This window comes from Colius striatus, chromosome 7, assembly GCF_028858725.1.
Source record: "Colius striatus isolate bColStr4 chromosome 7, bColStr4.1.hap1, whole genome shotgun sequence".
In the NCBI taxonomy this organism is placed as follows: domain Eukaryota; kingdom Metazoa; phylum Chordata; class Aves; order Coliiformes; family Coliidae; genus Colius; species Colius striatus.
The window spans coordinates 9,256,371-9,274,148 of record NC_084765.1 but is presented as its reverse complement, the minus strand read 5'-3'; the positions used below and the strand labels follow the sequence as shown (position 1 = coordinate 9,274,148).

Here is a 17,778-nt window from a genome sequence, read left to right as displayed (position 1 = left end):
TCAAAAAGCATATTAATACGCATGTAGAAAAATTCCAAGGGTTTTTTTCTTTGGAGGAGGATAAGTAACCATTATGCTACAGCTTTTTTTAAATGACTCTTTTTAGAATGCCTGTAGGCTGTTTTAAGGAGCCATAATACACTGGAGGAATAGTTTAAAAGCAAGTCTTATAATAAATAAAAATCAAGATGTCATAAGCAGTAGAGCAGAAATGAAATTCTGATGAAAGCTGAAGGAATAAGGGGCATTGTTCAGCCAAAGACTGCTGTTATAAAGAGGAAGTCAGTAAGAAAAACAAGAGACTTCTGACTAGAAAGGCAGGACAGCATGGGCACTCTAGACTGAAGAGTCAGCTCTTTACGTATGGAAGGAAAACTGCTCACACAACTTCAATTACTTGAGCAAGTACGTTTTCTCCTGTTTTTCACATCTCGTGAGGGTTCAGACAATCAGCTTCCCCATGCCCGAGGGGCAGAATAACCATCAGAGACTTGTAAGCTTTTTCTTCCCTTCAAAATAAGCCATGGACAATATAGCTGTAATAAGCTATATAGAAAGCACACTGGAAAACAAAAATTCCATTCTCAGGTATTTATTTGCCTCCACCCTAACAGCAAGAAAAAGTGCAAATGGAGCCAGGTTCTACCAGCAGTTGTTCCCTATATGGGGGTCTCTTCTCCATAGCATAATTAACATATCTTAAGAAAGAACACGCCATGGATGGATTAGATCCCAATTCCCACAAAACCACCCCTCAGACCAGGACATGCATCTATCAAAATCCTGTAGAAGCACAGTCTTGCAGTCATGCTTAACTCAGGGCTCCACCTCCAGTATGGAAGCCCTCGGAAATAATTCTCTCTGCTTCATTGAAAAGTGCTACAGAATCTTCCCTCAGCTCAACTCAGCAACTCTGGACAGTTTGCTGCTCCGTAATTCAGAAATACATAATTTTGGTCTTCGGTGGGCTCTCTCAACCAGAAGTGATGTATTTCTTGGTAATTCTGTTTCCTTTCAGGAAGGAAACAACAAAAAATTCCCATGACTGTTCAGTTGCCAATGGTTTTTTTGAAGCAGCACGGAATACCTACCTTTAGGTAGGTATACATTCACACCTTACGACCTCTGTCAAACTACCCAAATATACAACCTCCATAAAAGGATACTGATTGTCTTCATATACTAATGTCTACTTCATTTTCAAAATGAGATGTTAGGTAAAACTGAAAGGTTAAGAAACTCAGAAGAATATCCCCATTAGAAATGGAAAGCACCTCCATTTATTAAAAAAAAACAACAACAGCTTCAGAAGTTAAATTTAAAAGTGCGTCCAAACACTTACTGAACCTGTATCTAGCCATTATACTTTCTACTCTCAGAGCAAACGGCAGCGCAGAAAAGAGCTATCAATAAAAATTCTAGGGCATAACAGTTCAGAGCATAATCACTTCACCTCTAAAGTGCTTTGTGTCTTGCATGATGACAAATAATCTCCAATGATATTTGGAAAAGGTCATTTCTGTACCAGAGAAGTTCAAGGGGATTTAGAGTGTGCTTTTGCACTGGAAGTCATTAAGTTTCCCTTCTGAGCAGTGTTCACAAGCTGCCGCTTCAGAAATGGAAGATATCAAAAAGGAGGACAAAAGAACCCACAAACCAAAACCCAACTGTTTAGGCCCACTAACTATATCTCAGATACCTTACATAAGGTAAGTAGACTGATGTTTTTGAAAGCCATCACTGGCTGCAGTCCATTTTTCTAGAATCTAAGAACATCTCTTCCCAGCTCATTTCAATTTCTTATAAAGGCTTTACATTCTGGTGCAAGTAAAAATTAGATGAAGAAATCCTGATCTACCAATACAAGGTTGCAACTGAAAGCAGGCATGTTTGCAGTTAACTTAAAGCATGTGATGCACAGTGATTCATAGACTAGGACCTGAGCCCATGGCAAAAGCATGCCTAATTATTTTCATGTCATACATTGTGTAGGCCTGGCCTGTGCTATAAAATGTTCAACTCCAGAAATCCAATTTACACAAGGAGAAATAAAATCCATCCTGCTGAAAACAGATTATACATTCTGATATCATTCTAAAGATAAGAAAAGGACCCTTCTGAGGATGCTTCATGTGCTTACAAAATGCTGAGGCAAATGGCAGTTCCATTCACAACCCATGAATGCATCCTCCCAGCATGGAAAAAACAATGGTGGGGGGGGGGACCACCTCAGCATTCAGCATCTGCACAATAACTTATCATTTATGGAAAATTTTTTCAAAGCAATGGAAGATTTTCAAAGATTCAAGAAGTTCAAGAGTCATGACAACAGAATCACAGCACAGTCATATTTTGTGCATTAATGTAGTGAAGCAGGCAGGACATTGAATCTAATACTATCTAAACAGAATGAACACACCCTAAACTATCAAATGGAACTAAACCAGCAGATGTATAAAAATTAAATCCAGGACAAATCTTAAGGAAGAAGTAAGTGACAGAATTTTCATCAAAGCTCCAGAGAAAGCACTTAGTACACCAGACATGAATTGAAGTCTGATAACAATGATGATAAAAACTACAGCACTATAGAGAAATTACATGTGGGAAGCTAATAACCAATGAAAAATTAAATAGAATAGTAATACCTAATAATGAAAATTTTAATTCAGAGACCATTTACTTCAACCTTAGCTACCATTTAGTCAACACACAGTTCCTGAAAGTTCTCTTCCATCTTACTGGAGTACTTAAAAGCATCTCAAAGATTTTTGTAATAGCTTGGACAAACATCACTGTTTGTATCATTAGTTACAGTCAGCATTAATACCATGTAATTTCATCCTATCAGGCTCTTTAGATTTATACCAGAGACTATTTGCATTATATCTTTGGTCCTTATTTTTCTGAATCTCTCCCATTTGAGTTTTCTATTACATTGCCCATCTCCAAACAATTAAGAAAAAGGGGAGTAAAAAAATGGTGCAACTTGTCAGAGGTTTCTAAAATTGGACACTTGCCAAACTAAAAGTAAAAAGACTTAATACCAACCTGTGTAACTGTTTAATTCGTACACCCCCTCAGACAGTTTTGACACATATCCTTTGTCTCAAAAGGACAGCACAGCAATGGGAGCCGAGTCCCATGACTACCCTTGCTGCCACATAAGCCTTACACAAGGAGGATGGCTCATAGTCCTAGATTACATTTTCTTTAAGTCTAGAAAATTTTCTAATCTATTTTAAGAATGTTAAGGCTGAAGGATTAAATATTGCAAAGCACCAAAAAGTTAAAAGTAAGCATCTATCTCAAATATTACTCCCTTGTTGAGATTTATTTTAAAGTTCTTATTTCACCATTACACTTTTCAATTTGGAAGGTCTTTTTTTCTCTTTATGATAACAAGGCATATCTTGAAAGTGCAAAACAAATAAGACTGCAGTACTCAAACCTTCTAACAAAGCAATTCTGTTCAATTTGTATCATTAAAACTTAAAGCATTTTTCCCCTCACACTGCACTTTTCAGACATGTCTGGAGAAAAAGTGTCAATTAAGTCAGAAATTATAGTAATATGTCTACATTTAGCCACCCAAAATCCAATTATTTTGTTTAGACTTTTGAATAAAGAATACTATTTTCCAATAACTGGATTCTCTAAAGTAATCAAGTATCTCAAAGGAACAAGGTAACAAAATATTTCTCCTTAATTTACTCTTTATTCTATTACTATCTCAAACTGTTAGTTGGATTCTCAAATATATCCAAAATAAGTCTACATTATTTGGGGAAAAAAAAATTAAGATGTTAGCTTGAATGCTATATTCCTACCACACAGATTAAAAGCTTCCATAAAGCACTCTCTATTCAGCATTTTATTGAAAACACAAATTGTGCTTTGCCAGACACATGTCCAACTTAGCTGCAATTATTTTAGAAGCATAGATTTCATACTTTCTGATGTGTGAACCTCAAATTTGGATCAACAAGAGCCTTTCTGAAAGGCATGGGCCATAGATTTCCTTGAGTTAACTCCTATCTGCATCAAATGATCTTTTCAGAAAGCTGCACAAGTTTTTATTTAAATATTTCCCCATGCTAGATAATCCATAACAGACCACATATTGTAAGACATGTGCACTGTTTCTCTGGACTTGATTTACCTAGCTTCAGCTTCCACCTACTACAGTTAGTAATTTGCCTACTGACTCAAGCTCATCATCATAATGCTGTTTCTGCAGGGACCTTTAGAGACTGTTCAATCTGTCATTATTTAACTTTGGAGTCTTCCCCCGTCTCAAAAGATATTTAGTATCTTCTGCTTCTTCAGAATCCCCTCTAATCAAAGTCTTCCCTGAACCACTACCAGTCTTCCAAAAACTCCTCTATACATCCAACAGCCGTATCAGCACTTTTGACCATATACATTACTGGAGACTCATGTTTTACTGGCTGCCCATTGAGACAGGGCTCTTTACAGTGCCAATACTACTAAGGACCACGAGTTGATGTAGTCTACAAAAACGGCCCACATTCTTTGTTCCTAAATGTTTAACTTTTGATTTAGTCATATGAAGAATGCATGGTTCTTTGCACACAGTTTATCAAACTACTTGGATCACATGCTATTAATGAGTCCTTTTTATTATTTAATGCTACATCAATTATCAGTTTTAGGTTTTATTCCAGATCACCAGCCATGGGAGGTAGCACAGGATCAGAGAGGAACTATATGAACTGGACTCCACAATTAATCACCCATTTACACTCACACTCCGAGATCTGACAGTGAACAGTCCTCAACTTGCATACAATGTCCCATTATATCTATACTGTCCATTTGCTGATACTGTTTTGCGTTTTGATCTGAAGAAGCACATATCAACCACTTACCAGACACCATCATCTCAATAAAAACATCAGCTGTACAAAGCAATATCTGTGAGCCTGTACTGACCAGTAAGTAGCACCTGCTGCCCTCTTTGCTTCTGTGTTAACTATTCCATTATTCACATCCCAGACAAGCCTATAATTATGTGGGTCTCCCTGTGAGCCTTTTAATTATCAGAGCATTCTTTTTTCCTGCCCTCTTGGATGTCTCCCAATTATCCAAGACTTAACAACAGGAAAATAAGCCACAATATCAATTGTCCATAGAATACGTCGGGCAACATTTCAGTCCAGTTTATCTGAATCAACGCAATAAAAATATGATTAAGTTGCTGATATTAAATGTGCTCCTTAGCTCTTTTCCTATCATCTTGTGAGTGGGAAAGCTTAAGTGACTAACAATTTTAGTTAGCTAACAGAGATGTTTTAGTTATATTTAGCCTTCTAAAAGGGCAAAGTACTTGGAAGATACACACTTATTTAGATGCTTATATATATTTCCAGCAAAATGCTTCTTCAAATACATTTTCAATGTGATTAACTGCTTTGTTTAGTTCATTTTAAACCCTATAGGCTGGAAAAAAAACCCCAGTACTTAACCTCATAATGTGTTCAAATCAAGAAGCATTTTAAAAACATTCTTACAGTGAGAGATGCCAGTGAAACTAAGATCTGACACATAGCTTTACAAACGAAGTGCTACATAACATGAAACTTGCATGCAAGCAATTATTAGTTACTAGAACACGAACAAGCTGCACACGTTTTAAGTATGCTACTTAACAGAGTGTACCAACAGAATTCCTAGTAAGCACTCCCAAAAGATTCATATAGTCACTCAACTGGTGTCTTGATAGGTACACAAGGCATTTTGGCTTAAAAAAAAACAAACTAAAATCTCACCCAGAGGAAGCAAATCTAAGCACAAATTAGAGAAGCTGACAAGTCAGGTTAGAAAATAACTTTTAAAAGAATTGAGGAGCATTCCTTTTTAAGAGCTACAAAATTTATGACAGGACTTGCCACAACCAGATACAGTAGCCTTTAGAATGGACTTTTATTGCTGTTTTTGAGATGCAATAGATGATACATAGCACCTACCTTGAATGTTTACAAAGTTTACGAGGTCTATTATGCAATTTCCGATCCCAATTCTCTGGATCACTGGAGTTACTGTCATAAGGATGAGGCCGTCCTGCCATTCCACTGCCAGCTTCCTCACACTACTGCTCTGAAAAGCACACATGCAGCACTCACAACCTACATTAAGAGAGTAGTGTTTACCTTTAAATAATGCCACACAGAAAAAAAAAATTAAGACATGCAGAATTTAGTGTTGTTAGGTTTTGGTTTTTTAAATAAAGATTACAGAAAGTAGGATATGCTGAAGCACAACTTCTGAATTGCATGACAGTAATGTTCTGTACATTTTGCTGATACCTGCACTAAAAATATTATTTTTGTTATCAGAAATATAGTTCTATAAATGTTGTCAGACAGCTTCAATTTTGGCACATATATCTGTGACCAAGCAGAAAAGTCACTGGTTATAAAACACATGGCAAATAATTGTCTTTCAAATGTACGAAGTAAATTCAAAGAAAGATCCCCACTGCAGAAGAAAGCCCAACAGCTTGACAATTTGGATGGCTTCCCAAGAGGAATAAGAACAGAATGAATATTAACAAGCATATATGAGTCCTTACTCCAAAATGGAATCAACAGCAATCCTTAGAAACACTCGATGTACTCCAGTTTCACTGACTTTTGGAAAAAAAAACACAAAAAGCAAAAAAAAAACCAAAAAAAACCCAAAATCACACACATACACACAAAAATCACAAAAAACTAATAGAACGCTTGACATTATAAGCCTTTCTTGACTGGGATCCAATATTACATTCAACTCCCACTGAAATTTAGTCATAGGTAAAACAGCCTTGTGACTGTCAGTAAAGACAGCTCATCTTAAATGACTAGTGTTCAAGTTATACCTAAGTGACACTTGTATCAAAACAGTTGTACAGTTCAGAATGACCTGCTTACAGAAATGAAAAAATAGCCACAATTGAATAGCTGGTGATTGTACAGCATCTGGAAAAAAACCAAAATCAAATTACAGACAGATAATCCTACTAAGTAATGGAAAGATAAGCCTGCTGTGTTTCTTTAAAATTTTGAGTTAATGATTTTACAAGCATCATATCTCCACCCCATCCCCATTTATTATATTTTTATTACATTCAAAAAAACATTCTTTTTGGAAGAGAGTCCTAACAGAATTGAGACACCTTTAAAACTTCTTCAATTACTTCTTTAAAACGTAGCTTCTCAAATACAATGTCCCTCTAGTCATGGAAAATAGAACAGCTCTTCTGACAAGTTTAGATTCTCTTAGCTAAATTAAGACCCCAACAATTTTATTACAGGGGAATGGCAGAGAACAACCATCTTGAAAACATTAGTCGCATACAACTTCTTCCCTCATGTTTGGTTCTACTAAAGAAAACAGATTTTATACCAAGTATACAATCTCCACTACAGGGCTAAGGTTTTTCCCTGTTCTGTTTTCTACAACTGAACACACTTTGACCGGAAGACTCGTATGGTCACGTGTTTATATAGAGAGAGTCAGGAGAGGAAAAAGTATTTTATTTAAAATTACAGGGAATACTCAACTTTTTCATGCAATAAAGACAACAAAAATGTGCCTCAACAAACATTTCATTGTGTATTACCTAGAAATTCAGGTTATCAAAGCACTGTCAATGTGTGAGGATACCACACAGACACAGGTTATAAGATTTACACACATTTTTATCAGGTTTATTTAGATGCTTTACAAGTAGAAACCTACAATCTCTTTCAGAATAGAAAGGTGTTGTTAAGGAGACAAAAGGAAGGAAAGCTGGTTTATAAACCCAGTCGCAAGTTACTCGAGCAGTGGTCATTCAGAACTTAGGTGCAGGACAACATACCACTTTCATACACCGACAGTACAAAAATAAATACACTTTTTATCCTAAATTGAAACAAGTTGCAGTCATTAGATTGAATCACTCAAGCAAGATGCACAGCGAGTCTTACTACGCTTGGCAACAACCAGGTTCAGAATAAAAAGCAAAGATGGGCAATCTCCCAGTGAACACCACAGATCCCGTGTTGCAATCGCTCCCAGCTACTGAATCAAACAGGATCCTGCTTCAACTCCCGTTTGCTGAAGCCCCACAGTGACTGGCTTATTTAGTGCCACACATTTCTTTTCAAGCTTTTGTTTTTCTCCACAAAGTCTCTCATCCCTTTAAAACCATCTAAGAGACTTTATCACCCTCATCCTCTCAGATATAGACCAAATCAGATGCCTTCTCAGAAACACTGTCATCTAGCAGCTAGGTCTTACTCATTCCATTGAAGCAAGATGTCAGTATATGAATCTAGCTTTCACACTGGAAGGATGTGTCAAAAGTGGCTGGTTTTAGGAGAACTACAGCTGAAAGATCAATTTAAAGTCACCTTCCTAAATTTTCTCCTACTTTCTGCTTTCTCCTCATCTTTCATTTCATGGAAGTGACAGACTGAACAGGAGGGTATAGGTTCATACAAACTTCAAAGATTGCTTTAAGTAGAATCCATTCCTCATCTGCTTTGCTATGCAGCTACATGCATAAACCATTACAAATGATGTTGCAGAAGGACAGAAACCAACGAAGGAGACTGCTCCTCAAATGGCAGCATCCCCTGTTCCCAGAGTAAAGCATATGAGGAACCTCAGCAACGTCACTGCCCAAGTACCAGGCTGGCACACAACTCCTTTTTCTAACTGTGCCCTAGTTTGAGGATAAACAACCTAAAAGTGTCTAAAGCTACATCTTGCGAAACTTCCAATACAGTTCCAAGCATGTTGCACTACCAGCCTGCAGACAAGAGGCAGTCTTTCCTCAATCCTCTACTCAGCAGTATCTTAATAAGTAAGACTTGCCCACGATACAATTTTCTGTAATGCAGCCAATTTTCTTTCTTGACTAGTGTTGTTAGAACTTTTGTGAAGATTATGAACAAATGTATTTAAGAAATTTCGTTTCAGGTTTTAAAAAAAAATGTGCAAGACTATAAATAAGGAACTTTTTGACACTTTCGTCTAGTGAAAATAGAAATTTTTCAGTTAGCAAATACTATATCAATTCTGTAAAAAAACTAAATGGTCCTCCTGATTATTATTTTAAAGTTTCTGCAAATCCTTTCTTCTGCAATAAAAAAGAATGTATTTCAACTGTGGCTCAGTATTTTTCTTTTTCATGGCTTCATGCAGTGAGCAATAAAGGAAGCATTTCTTGCAGGACATTCTGGACTTGAGCATAAACCCCTAAAAACTGCAAGAGCACGTGACCCCTAATAGTATTCAGTGCCTTCCATGAAATCATCAGACTCCACGTGAAATGTCAGTAAAGGTGAAAAAGCATTGGGAGGCCATGAAGTAAGTAAATAAATCGAATCCACATCTATTGTGGATTGCAAAATGTGGCCATATTGGCCAAACTGATGGCCATTTTAATTAGCTAATAAGCAATTCTCCAGGTGTAAAGAACTATTTCTTACCTGTCTGCAGTGAGCTAATACTCCAGAGAATTATCATGGGGAATAATTTTGTAAAATAGTGTATCAGGAAGCAGACTTCAAATTTTCAAAGTTTTCAAGACGGACAGATAGAACACTTCAGATATGCTAACATTAACCTGAAGCCAGAACCATCACTAATTTATGACAGCTGTCGACTACTGAAATTCAAGTGAACTGTAAAGACAAGATACCCAGTGTATTTGAGAAGACAATAGTCAATGTAGTACAGCCACTTCAGGCATTGCAAAATACAATAATTAGTGTTTACACCACTACTTGAAGAGCTCACGAGAAAGGATGTATCATATGCTACCTTTTGATAGCTGTAGAACAGATTATGTTATATAATATTTGAAAGCATATTCAGTTCTGCGCCATGACAAAATCCAAAACATGCACAGCACATTAAGTAAGATTTAAACAACATTAGGTGCTGGACAGAAGTGAACATAGTACTTTTGTGAGATGCGTGACTTGCACTCTTCGAGGTACAGCAGGTGGGGAAAAAAATATTCTTTGGAAATCTTTCAGGAAAGAAGTCAAGCTAATCTCAGCCAATATCAATACCCTTCAAACCAGTCAGTAACATTGTATTGAGAACAGTTGAAAGCTCTGGGAGTCTTACTATATAAGATTATTACAATAGTCTGAAGTTTTGAGGCAGAGGCCTAAGATGTCATCTCCTGTACACCAGCTCATCAGGTGAAAAAAGAAGTGATTGCTTCAGCTGTCAGTACAGAAGACGGCTACACGTAATGCTTCAGGCAGCTACTCAGCTTTAAGCCTGGGTCAGAAACATCTGCTAAAGTAGGGCAGGTTTCAGAAGCTCATCTGCTCCAACCTGCTCTATCAGTGAAATATACCATAAAGGTGAACCAGGATAATTAGAAAGATCCAACAGACACTAGACAGCTAGGACAAAACCTGGCATTAGTTGTGACAGAGAAACTCTCAGATTATTCAGACTCTCCATAAGGGGTGACGGTCTGCTGTTTGCTGCATCTAGTCATCAAAGCAAAAAAGCTGCAAGAACAAAAACTAACTTACAAGTAAAATTTACTGGGAATGCAAGCATGGTGACATTACATTCTAATTAAGAAATACAGTTCAAAGTACACATGCTCATAATGCAAACACCATATATCATGGAAATCCACACCTGCCAAGTAAGTTTCTTGGAAACTAGTGCAGACATCAGGCACAATTCAGCCACATAAAGTAGCTTTAGAAATTTTCATCATAGAAATGTTATCAAATTGACACTGATCAAAGCATAGCTAAGAAACACTCTTAGCAATACAGTCTCAACCTTAGATTGAAGCTTTTCTTATCGAGTAAGAAATAAAAAAAATATATAATTGAGCTCTCATGGGAAACTGATGATATTTCTAAAAGGAACATGACAACAAAATATCTGCCTGATAGCAGATGCCTAAAAAGCAAGAGGCAGATGGTTCCCAACTCGTTCTCTATAAGAGGATTCATTGTGTAAAATCAGCCTGGATCTACCTGTGGATTGAGTAATTTCTCCCACACAAAAGCAAAATCGTGGTTATCACTGCAGGAAAAAGGAGCAGCACCTAACTTCTCATCATAAACAGTAGCCCCATCACCTATGGCACACCAATATAAAACAGAAAGCAGACATGAGACTTCATAACACTCAGCAACAGTAACAAGATGAATAGTGTTATACCCGTGGTTGTATCAGCAACAGTAAATCTCAGAGAGCAAGAGAATCACAAATATTTTTTCACATTTAAAGTTTATTCTCAATTAGCTTTTGGTTTTATATATATTTTAGAGATGCATACTTTCATTGATAAGCAAGAGCAAAAGATTTAAGCAACGCTGCTAAAGAAAAGCTGTGCTGAAAGAAATTAGCACATGATGAGATTTTGATTTTTTTTATATATGCACACCAGAGAGAACAGCTTCAGCTTACAATCTGTGAAAGCATATACTTTATAACAAAGTGACAGAAAAACCAACAGTGATGACATTTGTGGCTAATTTAATAAGCAGTGTCATCCACACATCAGGTGTTTACCATTTTCAAATACAATGACACCTAAAAGGAAAATTGGGCTTCAAGAAGGAATTTAATCAGTGATCCGAAAGCTGCTTTAACTTGTCTTTCTTCATCCACAGTTTTCTGGCATTAAGACATTGGGCAAAAGCACAAATACAAACATGTGCTGAAAAATAAACCTCCTAAGGAACAGTCTCAAACCAGCCTCATCGATAGACTCCAACAATGACCACAAGCAGGATTTAATATAATGAGACAGAAATGTCAAACTGAGAGGTAAAATCTTTTGACAGAAGATTTGGGTATCTTAATAGAAGAACAATAATTCTCTGATGCTTTGCAAGAAACAGACAAATCCTCATTGATAGACCTGAAAAACAAATACAGTGGAAAGGTCTCCCTTAACTACAGAGAAATGCCTCAAAGAAAAACAAAAAAAAAGGAATTCAGGGTATCCTACACAAGATGATAATGAAACAGGCTTTTTGCTTTTTTAGTTCAGATAAAAGAAAACAAGTGTGAACTTATGAGTTATGAATAGTGTGAAGCTGATAATTTTAATTGTATTTCTGGATCACCTAATTCAATAGCAAGTTGAAGAAAGAGAAGGTCTTCCAGGGAAAGGATCACCAAAGCTGAAGCAACAACAGAAATAAGTACTCTTTAAATGAATCACTGAAGATGACTCATGATGACAAAAAGTCAAAGAAAAATAAGAACAGAGATGACAGTCAAGTGGCTACTGAAGTGCCAGGTTTTAAGCACATACTCGAATCTGTAAGAAGCAGCCAACAGTAAAGAACAAAAAGATACAATGCTCGACCACTACTTTGGACAAAGAACCCAGACAAGTGACAGAAACAAACCTGCAAAAGGTCTATAGTGGCACCTGACACAAATTCTGAAAGAAAAAGAGTTCTGAAGGGACACATTTGATGGCATTAGAAATAAAAATAAAAAAAGACAAGGAAGCAATACAAACAAAAATTACTTTAAAGAAAAACAAGTGATGATAGGCAACTCTTAACACATAGTTGTACCACGACACACTTATCGTACAAGTAATTGATATTTTCTGCAAATAAAATATGGTTACAGGGAAAAGAGTTTTATAAAGATACTGAACTGCCTATGAGATAACCTGAGTAGGTAAATCAATGTGAAGAGATTACACAACATAAGTATGCTCAAGAATTATGTATGATCTCTGTCAAGCAGTCCTAAGCAACAATACTATTTCTGTACAGGCATCACAGCAATTCCTGGTTTTGCCAATAAACACCGTATGATTAAAACTAGTCATTTAAGAAGTGTTCAGCCTGCTCATGACATTCGCGACAGAGCTACCAAGGCACAGTGACTGGGCCATGATGCTCATTTCATGACGCCCTGAAAGTGTAAAAGCTTCAGCTCGCGATCTGTCTCAGGCGACAGAAAAAGCTGCAACAGGGCCCAGGGACAGATGCCATGCCTCGCCCCCGGCGGGCGGTTCCACTCCTACGAAACGCCAGCGGGCGACTACAGCACCGCTCCAGACCCTGTCAGGGGCAGGGGCCGCGGCTGCTCGCCCGAGGCAGCCTCCCGCAAGCCCTGAGTAGGGACACCCTGGCAGCCGTGGCCGAGAGTCGGGCCGGAGCGGTACGTTGCCGCCCGCACTCTCCGCCGGCTCGGCCGCAGCGGCAACGGCCCCGGCCACGGAGGAGCGGAGGGGCAGCCCCAGTACACGACCTCTGCGGAGCGGCGTTCCGCGCTGCCCGCCCAGGCCAGGTCCTCAGCCTCCGCCCACCACTCACCCGCGCCGAGCCGCCGTCTCCCGCCGCCACTCGCCGCTGCACCCAGGCCAGGCAACTGCCACCGCCACCGACTCTCGCGAGAAATGCCCAGTGCGCAGAGGAGGAGGCGGCAGTGCCGAGGTCTCACGAGACTTGCGGAGCAGGGGGCGGGGCGGGGTGAAGCGCGAGGCGACGCCGTTGCTAGGGGCGGTGGCAGCTGCAGTGAGCCGGGCGGCCGGCGCTCCGAGCCCGGCTGTGCGTGAGAGGCGCTGCTGCTCCCTCGGGCCGCGCCGCGGGCAGCGGGCGGGGGCCAGATCGCGGTCCCGCCGGGCGCCGCCAAACAGTCAGAGCCTCCGCGGAGGGTGAGGGCTGCCGGCTTGAGGGCCTGAGAGCCTGAGAGGCGGTGCTGGAGAGCGAGCGCCGCCCGCCGGCGGGAAGAGCTGCCGCGCGGTTGCCGCTAGCCGCCGCGGAAAGGTAATTGAGAAGCACGAGGCAGGCGAGGCAAGCTTTAGCCTGTACGACTAAACTGAAGGGACGCTAACTGGGCGGCTGTCCTTCCGCTGGAGCTCAGACAATGCTTACACACGGGTGTTCTGAGAAGTGGCCGTTACCGTTTTTGCATAGCAGCGGGTACCCAGCACCGAGGCTCTAGTCTGGCCCCATGATACTCTGGTACCATCATCCTTCTATCCCTGCCTGGCATAAAGGAAAAAGCCAAAGATGGATGTAATGCAATTTAACTACACAAACTGACATCTCTGCTTTTGCAATCTTCATCTTACACTGATTCCTGATTTAAATTACAACTATATTTTTTAGGTTTGTACAACCCTGTAGGCTATATAGAATCTGTGTAATCTGCAGTCTGTTTAGGAATATCATTAGTGAATGTGGCTTTCGTTCCATAATACCCCAGCAGAACTGTCATATCGCACATTGGTGGCAACTTCAGCTTACTGAGATGTCACAGTTGTTAAGATTACACTTATGCTCTTTGCACTCGTAAAGGAAGACTAAAACAATAGTAAGTCCCACCTGTTTTCAGATCTAAAGACAACATTTGCCTCCATATTCTCTATAGCATCATTATTAAATATAAGCATGTGAAAGGACTACAGAACTCTAGACAATAAGTATAATGAAGCATATTAGCATTAGTGGAGATTTGGGAGGAGAAAGAGGAGCAAAATCTCCGTCCAACCTTTTGAATGTTTATCCTCCTTTGTGCACTGTGCAAAGCCAATTTGGTTGCACAGTGCATATTTCAGTGCAGCTCCCCTCTGAAGATTAACCACCATGTATGGGATCTTCTCAGCTTCTCTGAAAATGCTATTCTAAGCCACTGCTGGACCAGAGCTCCCGGGGAAAGCATACATGTAAGAGGGAACACAAATCCATGTCTTCCTGATAAGCATATTCACCTTCAGCACGGTTCTAATTTAACCTCAGGTAGAAGAAGTTGACATATTTGCTATCAGATTCCAGAGACTGGAATCAGCATTAGCAAATGTTGTCTGTGTAATGGTAGACAAGTTGTACACCTTATGCCTATTAGGGAGAGGAAGGAAAGGGGGCAAGGATTTGGGTCTTTGCTATATATGGAAATGCCCCATAAAAGAAACTTTGCTACAATATACAGCAAAACATTAATCTATTAGATTCGGTTTTCCATCATATAAAAATAACCACAGAGATAAAACCACACAGTTCTAGAAATCCATCAGTGGAACAATGATGGCCAAGCAGGCCACACAAAAGCTGTTAGAATGTGCTAAGCCAGGAGTCAGATGTTATGTGCTGTTTAACAGCAAGCTGAGCAATATTAAATAGCAGCCAATACAACAGCCAAAGTTATAAGCAGCTAAGAAAGCCAAATCACTTGCACTTCAGTCACCGGCAGTAGGTTTTACCTACAGATCTTACAATTTGTCTGATTTTTATTAGAGTTCTTATCACTTTGGCTTTGTTACTTTTTCGTAGGTTTGGTGTTTTTATCACATGCTACTGTTTCACTTCCCTTTAGGATGGATATTGAAAATAGTGCTTCTTGTTTCAATGAGTCGTGAATGAGAGACATGGTTATATTTCTTTTCAATGAGAATTTTATGGAAAACAGATGTGTACACCTGCATGGGATAGGTCTACAAGGACACAGGTCTTAGCAAAAAGCCTCTGTCAAATCATAAAGCAAGGTTTTCTGCCTTGAAAGGAAGTACGTGCATAGAAACTACATTCTTCAAGGAGGAAAGAGGAGTTCTAGAAACATCTCTTCTTTGGAAGGCTGATCCTGTAGGCATGAGGGCATGTGGACCTAATGCTTTCCTAACTTTATCTTACTATAACAGGGGACATTGTAAGTCACCTCTGGCAGTCACATGTGTGCATGATTCTGTTGTGAAGTGCAGGTTCACTAGTATTTGTGGTGTTTGTATGCTAGTACACAGGCTGGCACAGACTTAAGGCACATTCAAGTGCATGCCTACTCGAGCATACCTTAGAAAGGTAGGTAGACAATACCATTTATCTCTTTGTACTGTTCATCCATTGTGTCATTATCATGCCTCCTTTTAAAAATTTATTTTCTGACTGCTGTTTTTAGCATGTGTTATCATAACTGTTTCAGTGGCCCTATTTTTTTTGTCATCCTCTTTCTAGTCCTCTTCATTTGTGAAAGAGATGATCAAAATTGCATGTGTTAGTCCAGGTGAAGAGGAATCTTTAGAATGTATCATAGTATTAAAATATTTTTTTAATAACATCTTCTGCCCCACTCTGAACATTTTACTGTTTTGACTGTTGCTACACTGATTGGATGTTTAAGCTGAAAAACCAAAACAAAGCCAATCAGTAGATAATTAACATTATAATTTCATTCACATTGCTTCTTTTTTTCTAATGGACATTACCTAGCATTAATTCATCTGCCACTGGTGCTCTTCTGAAGAGTCATGCTGTATGTGGACAGAGCAAACATGATTTTAACCATAAATGAGTGAGCATAGTTTATCTGTGGCCATATTTCTAGCTAAACAATGTTCAGTGGTGCATCCTCTGTCTCTGACCTTGAAGCCTTTTGTAAGCAACAAGTATGTTTTGAATCATGCAGAAAGTTGAAATATTTGTGTAAGCATCTTTCATCTACTGGATGGCTGAAAATTAGGAAGAACAAGTTGTTCAGGTAATAGTTGTTCAGTTGTTCATCTTTATTTAGATGAAAAGGAAACAGTTTATGAATTTGGCACCTGAAAATTATATTGTTTCTGCATGTGTGTCATTATTGTAAGGGGACATAAATAGGTTTTTGCTAGGTAAACACCTTTTGTTCAACAGTCAATATGATTTTGTGTGCAGGAAAGACAAAAGGAAAAATAAAAATTGCTTTCACCATTACTTTTGTGTTTATATTGATGTAATAAAATGAAATGGCTTAATAATCTTGCCCCAAATGTGAAATTATGTCAGAATAGTTACAGGTCAGTCAGTTATTGTGCTTTAATGTCCAAGAGCTTTTGGTCCACTTTATTTGGTAATACATAGGTGAGACATAGGTACAAAAATGCAATTTTATTTCTTTAAGTTAGCACAGATGTCTGATAAAAGAATAAATAGAAAGTGCACTTTAAGGCCTTGATTCTACAAATTGACAAGTGGCATGGAACCCTTGCCTGGGTATGGGACACACTGATGTGCATGGGCACACCATCTGCTTGCAGCATCAGGGCATTTACATTACTAAAAGTATAGCCTAGATTATGAACTACAGTTCACTAGTTACAATAACTTTCTAGCCTCCAGCAGGTTGCATTATTTTTAACGATTTATGAGGTTTTCACTAGGTTCCCCAAGGCATGCTAGACATGAAACAAACAAATAGGAAGCGATATGTGAACACATATAGAGACACTTTGGCTTAGAGCAGCAGTTTGTCTAGGTTTGACCTTGATCAGTTACATATTTGGAGGCAGACACTATTATTCCTACTGAGAAAACATTCTTATTACTCAGAAGTCATCGAGAGTCCTAAGCACCTATGTGCATATACCATTCAAAATAATTTTGAATTTGCTGCTTCAAAAAATTACGTTTATAATAATTGATTTTTCATATAATCCACATTTATGTCTAATTCTTTTGGAATCCTGCTTAGTGATTGAATGTATTACAGCTAGTAGTTCCTTTCACAGGTTGATTTATGTGTGTCAGTGGTTCCCATTTTGGGGATTTGGCAAACTGAGATCCCAGTTCTATGAAAAATTGCATACGAAAGTTAGTAACTCCATTTATGAGGCCACTGGTCTCAGAAACAAAAAGTACTTACATAAGGCCTAACAAAACTTGGAGAAATTCAGACATGAGTAGTTTACAGAGAAAATGAGGGACAAAAATATCTGTTGCACTATTTTTGATTTAATTGAATTTGTCTGATATACTCATTTCACAGTCCTAGAGTTAGAGCTATGCTTAGATA

General features: G+C 38.7%; 1 protein-coding gene across 3 annotated transcripts in view; it reads right to left on the bottom strand.

Annotated features, from left to right (window-relative positions):
• Positions 1-13,404, bottom strand: part of BTBD10 (BTB domain containing 10) — a 28,492-nt gene extending 15,088 nt beyond the window's left edge. The window contains exons 1-2 of one of the 3 annotated variants that reach the window (XM_062000531.1): positions 13,332-13,395; positions 5,991-6,149 (exon numbers count right to left, since the gene is read on the bottom strand). In XM_062000531.1, coding sequence (XP_061856515.1) covers positions 5,991-6,091 — 101 coding nt within the window. In that variant the 5' untranslated portion in view covers positions 6,092-6,149; positions 13,332-13,395. Of the gene's footprint in view, positions 1-5,990; positions 6,150-13,331 lie in introns of all 3 variants that reach the window. The other 2 variants (XM_062000532.1, XM_062000533.1) reach the window with 2 other exon arrangements.
• Between the last annotated feature and the right edge of the window lie 4,374 nt (positions 13,405-17,778).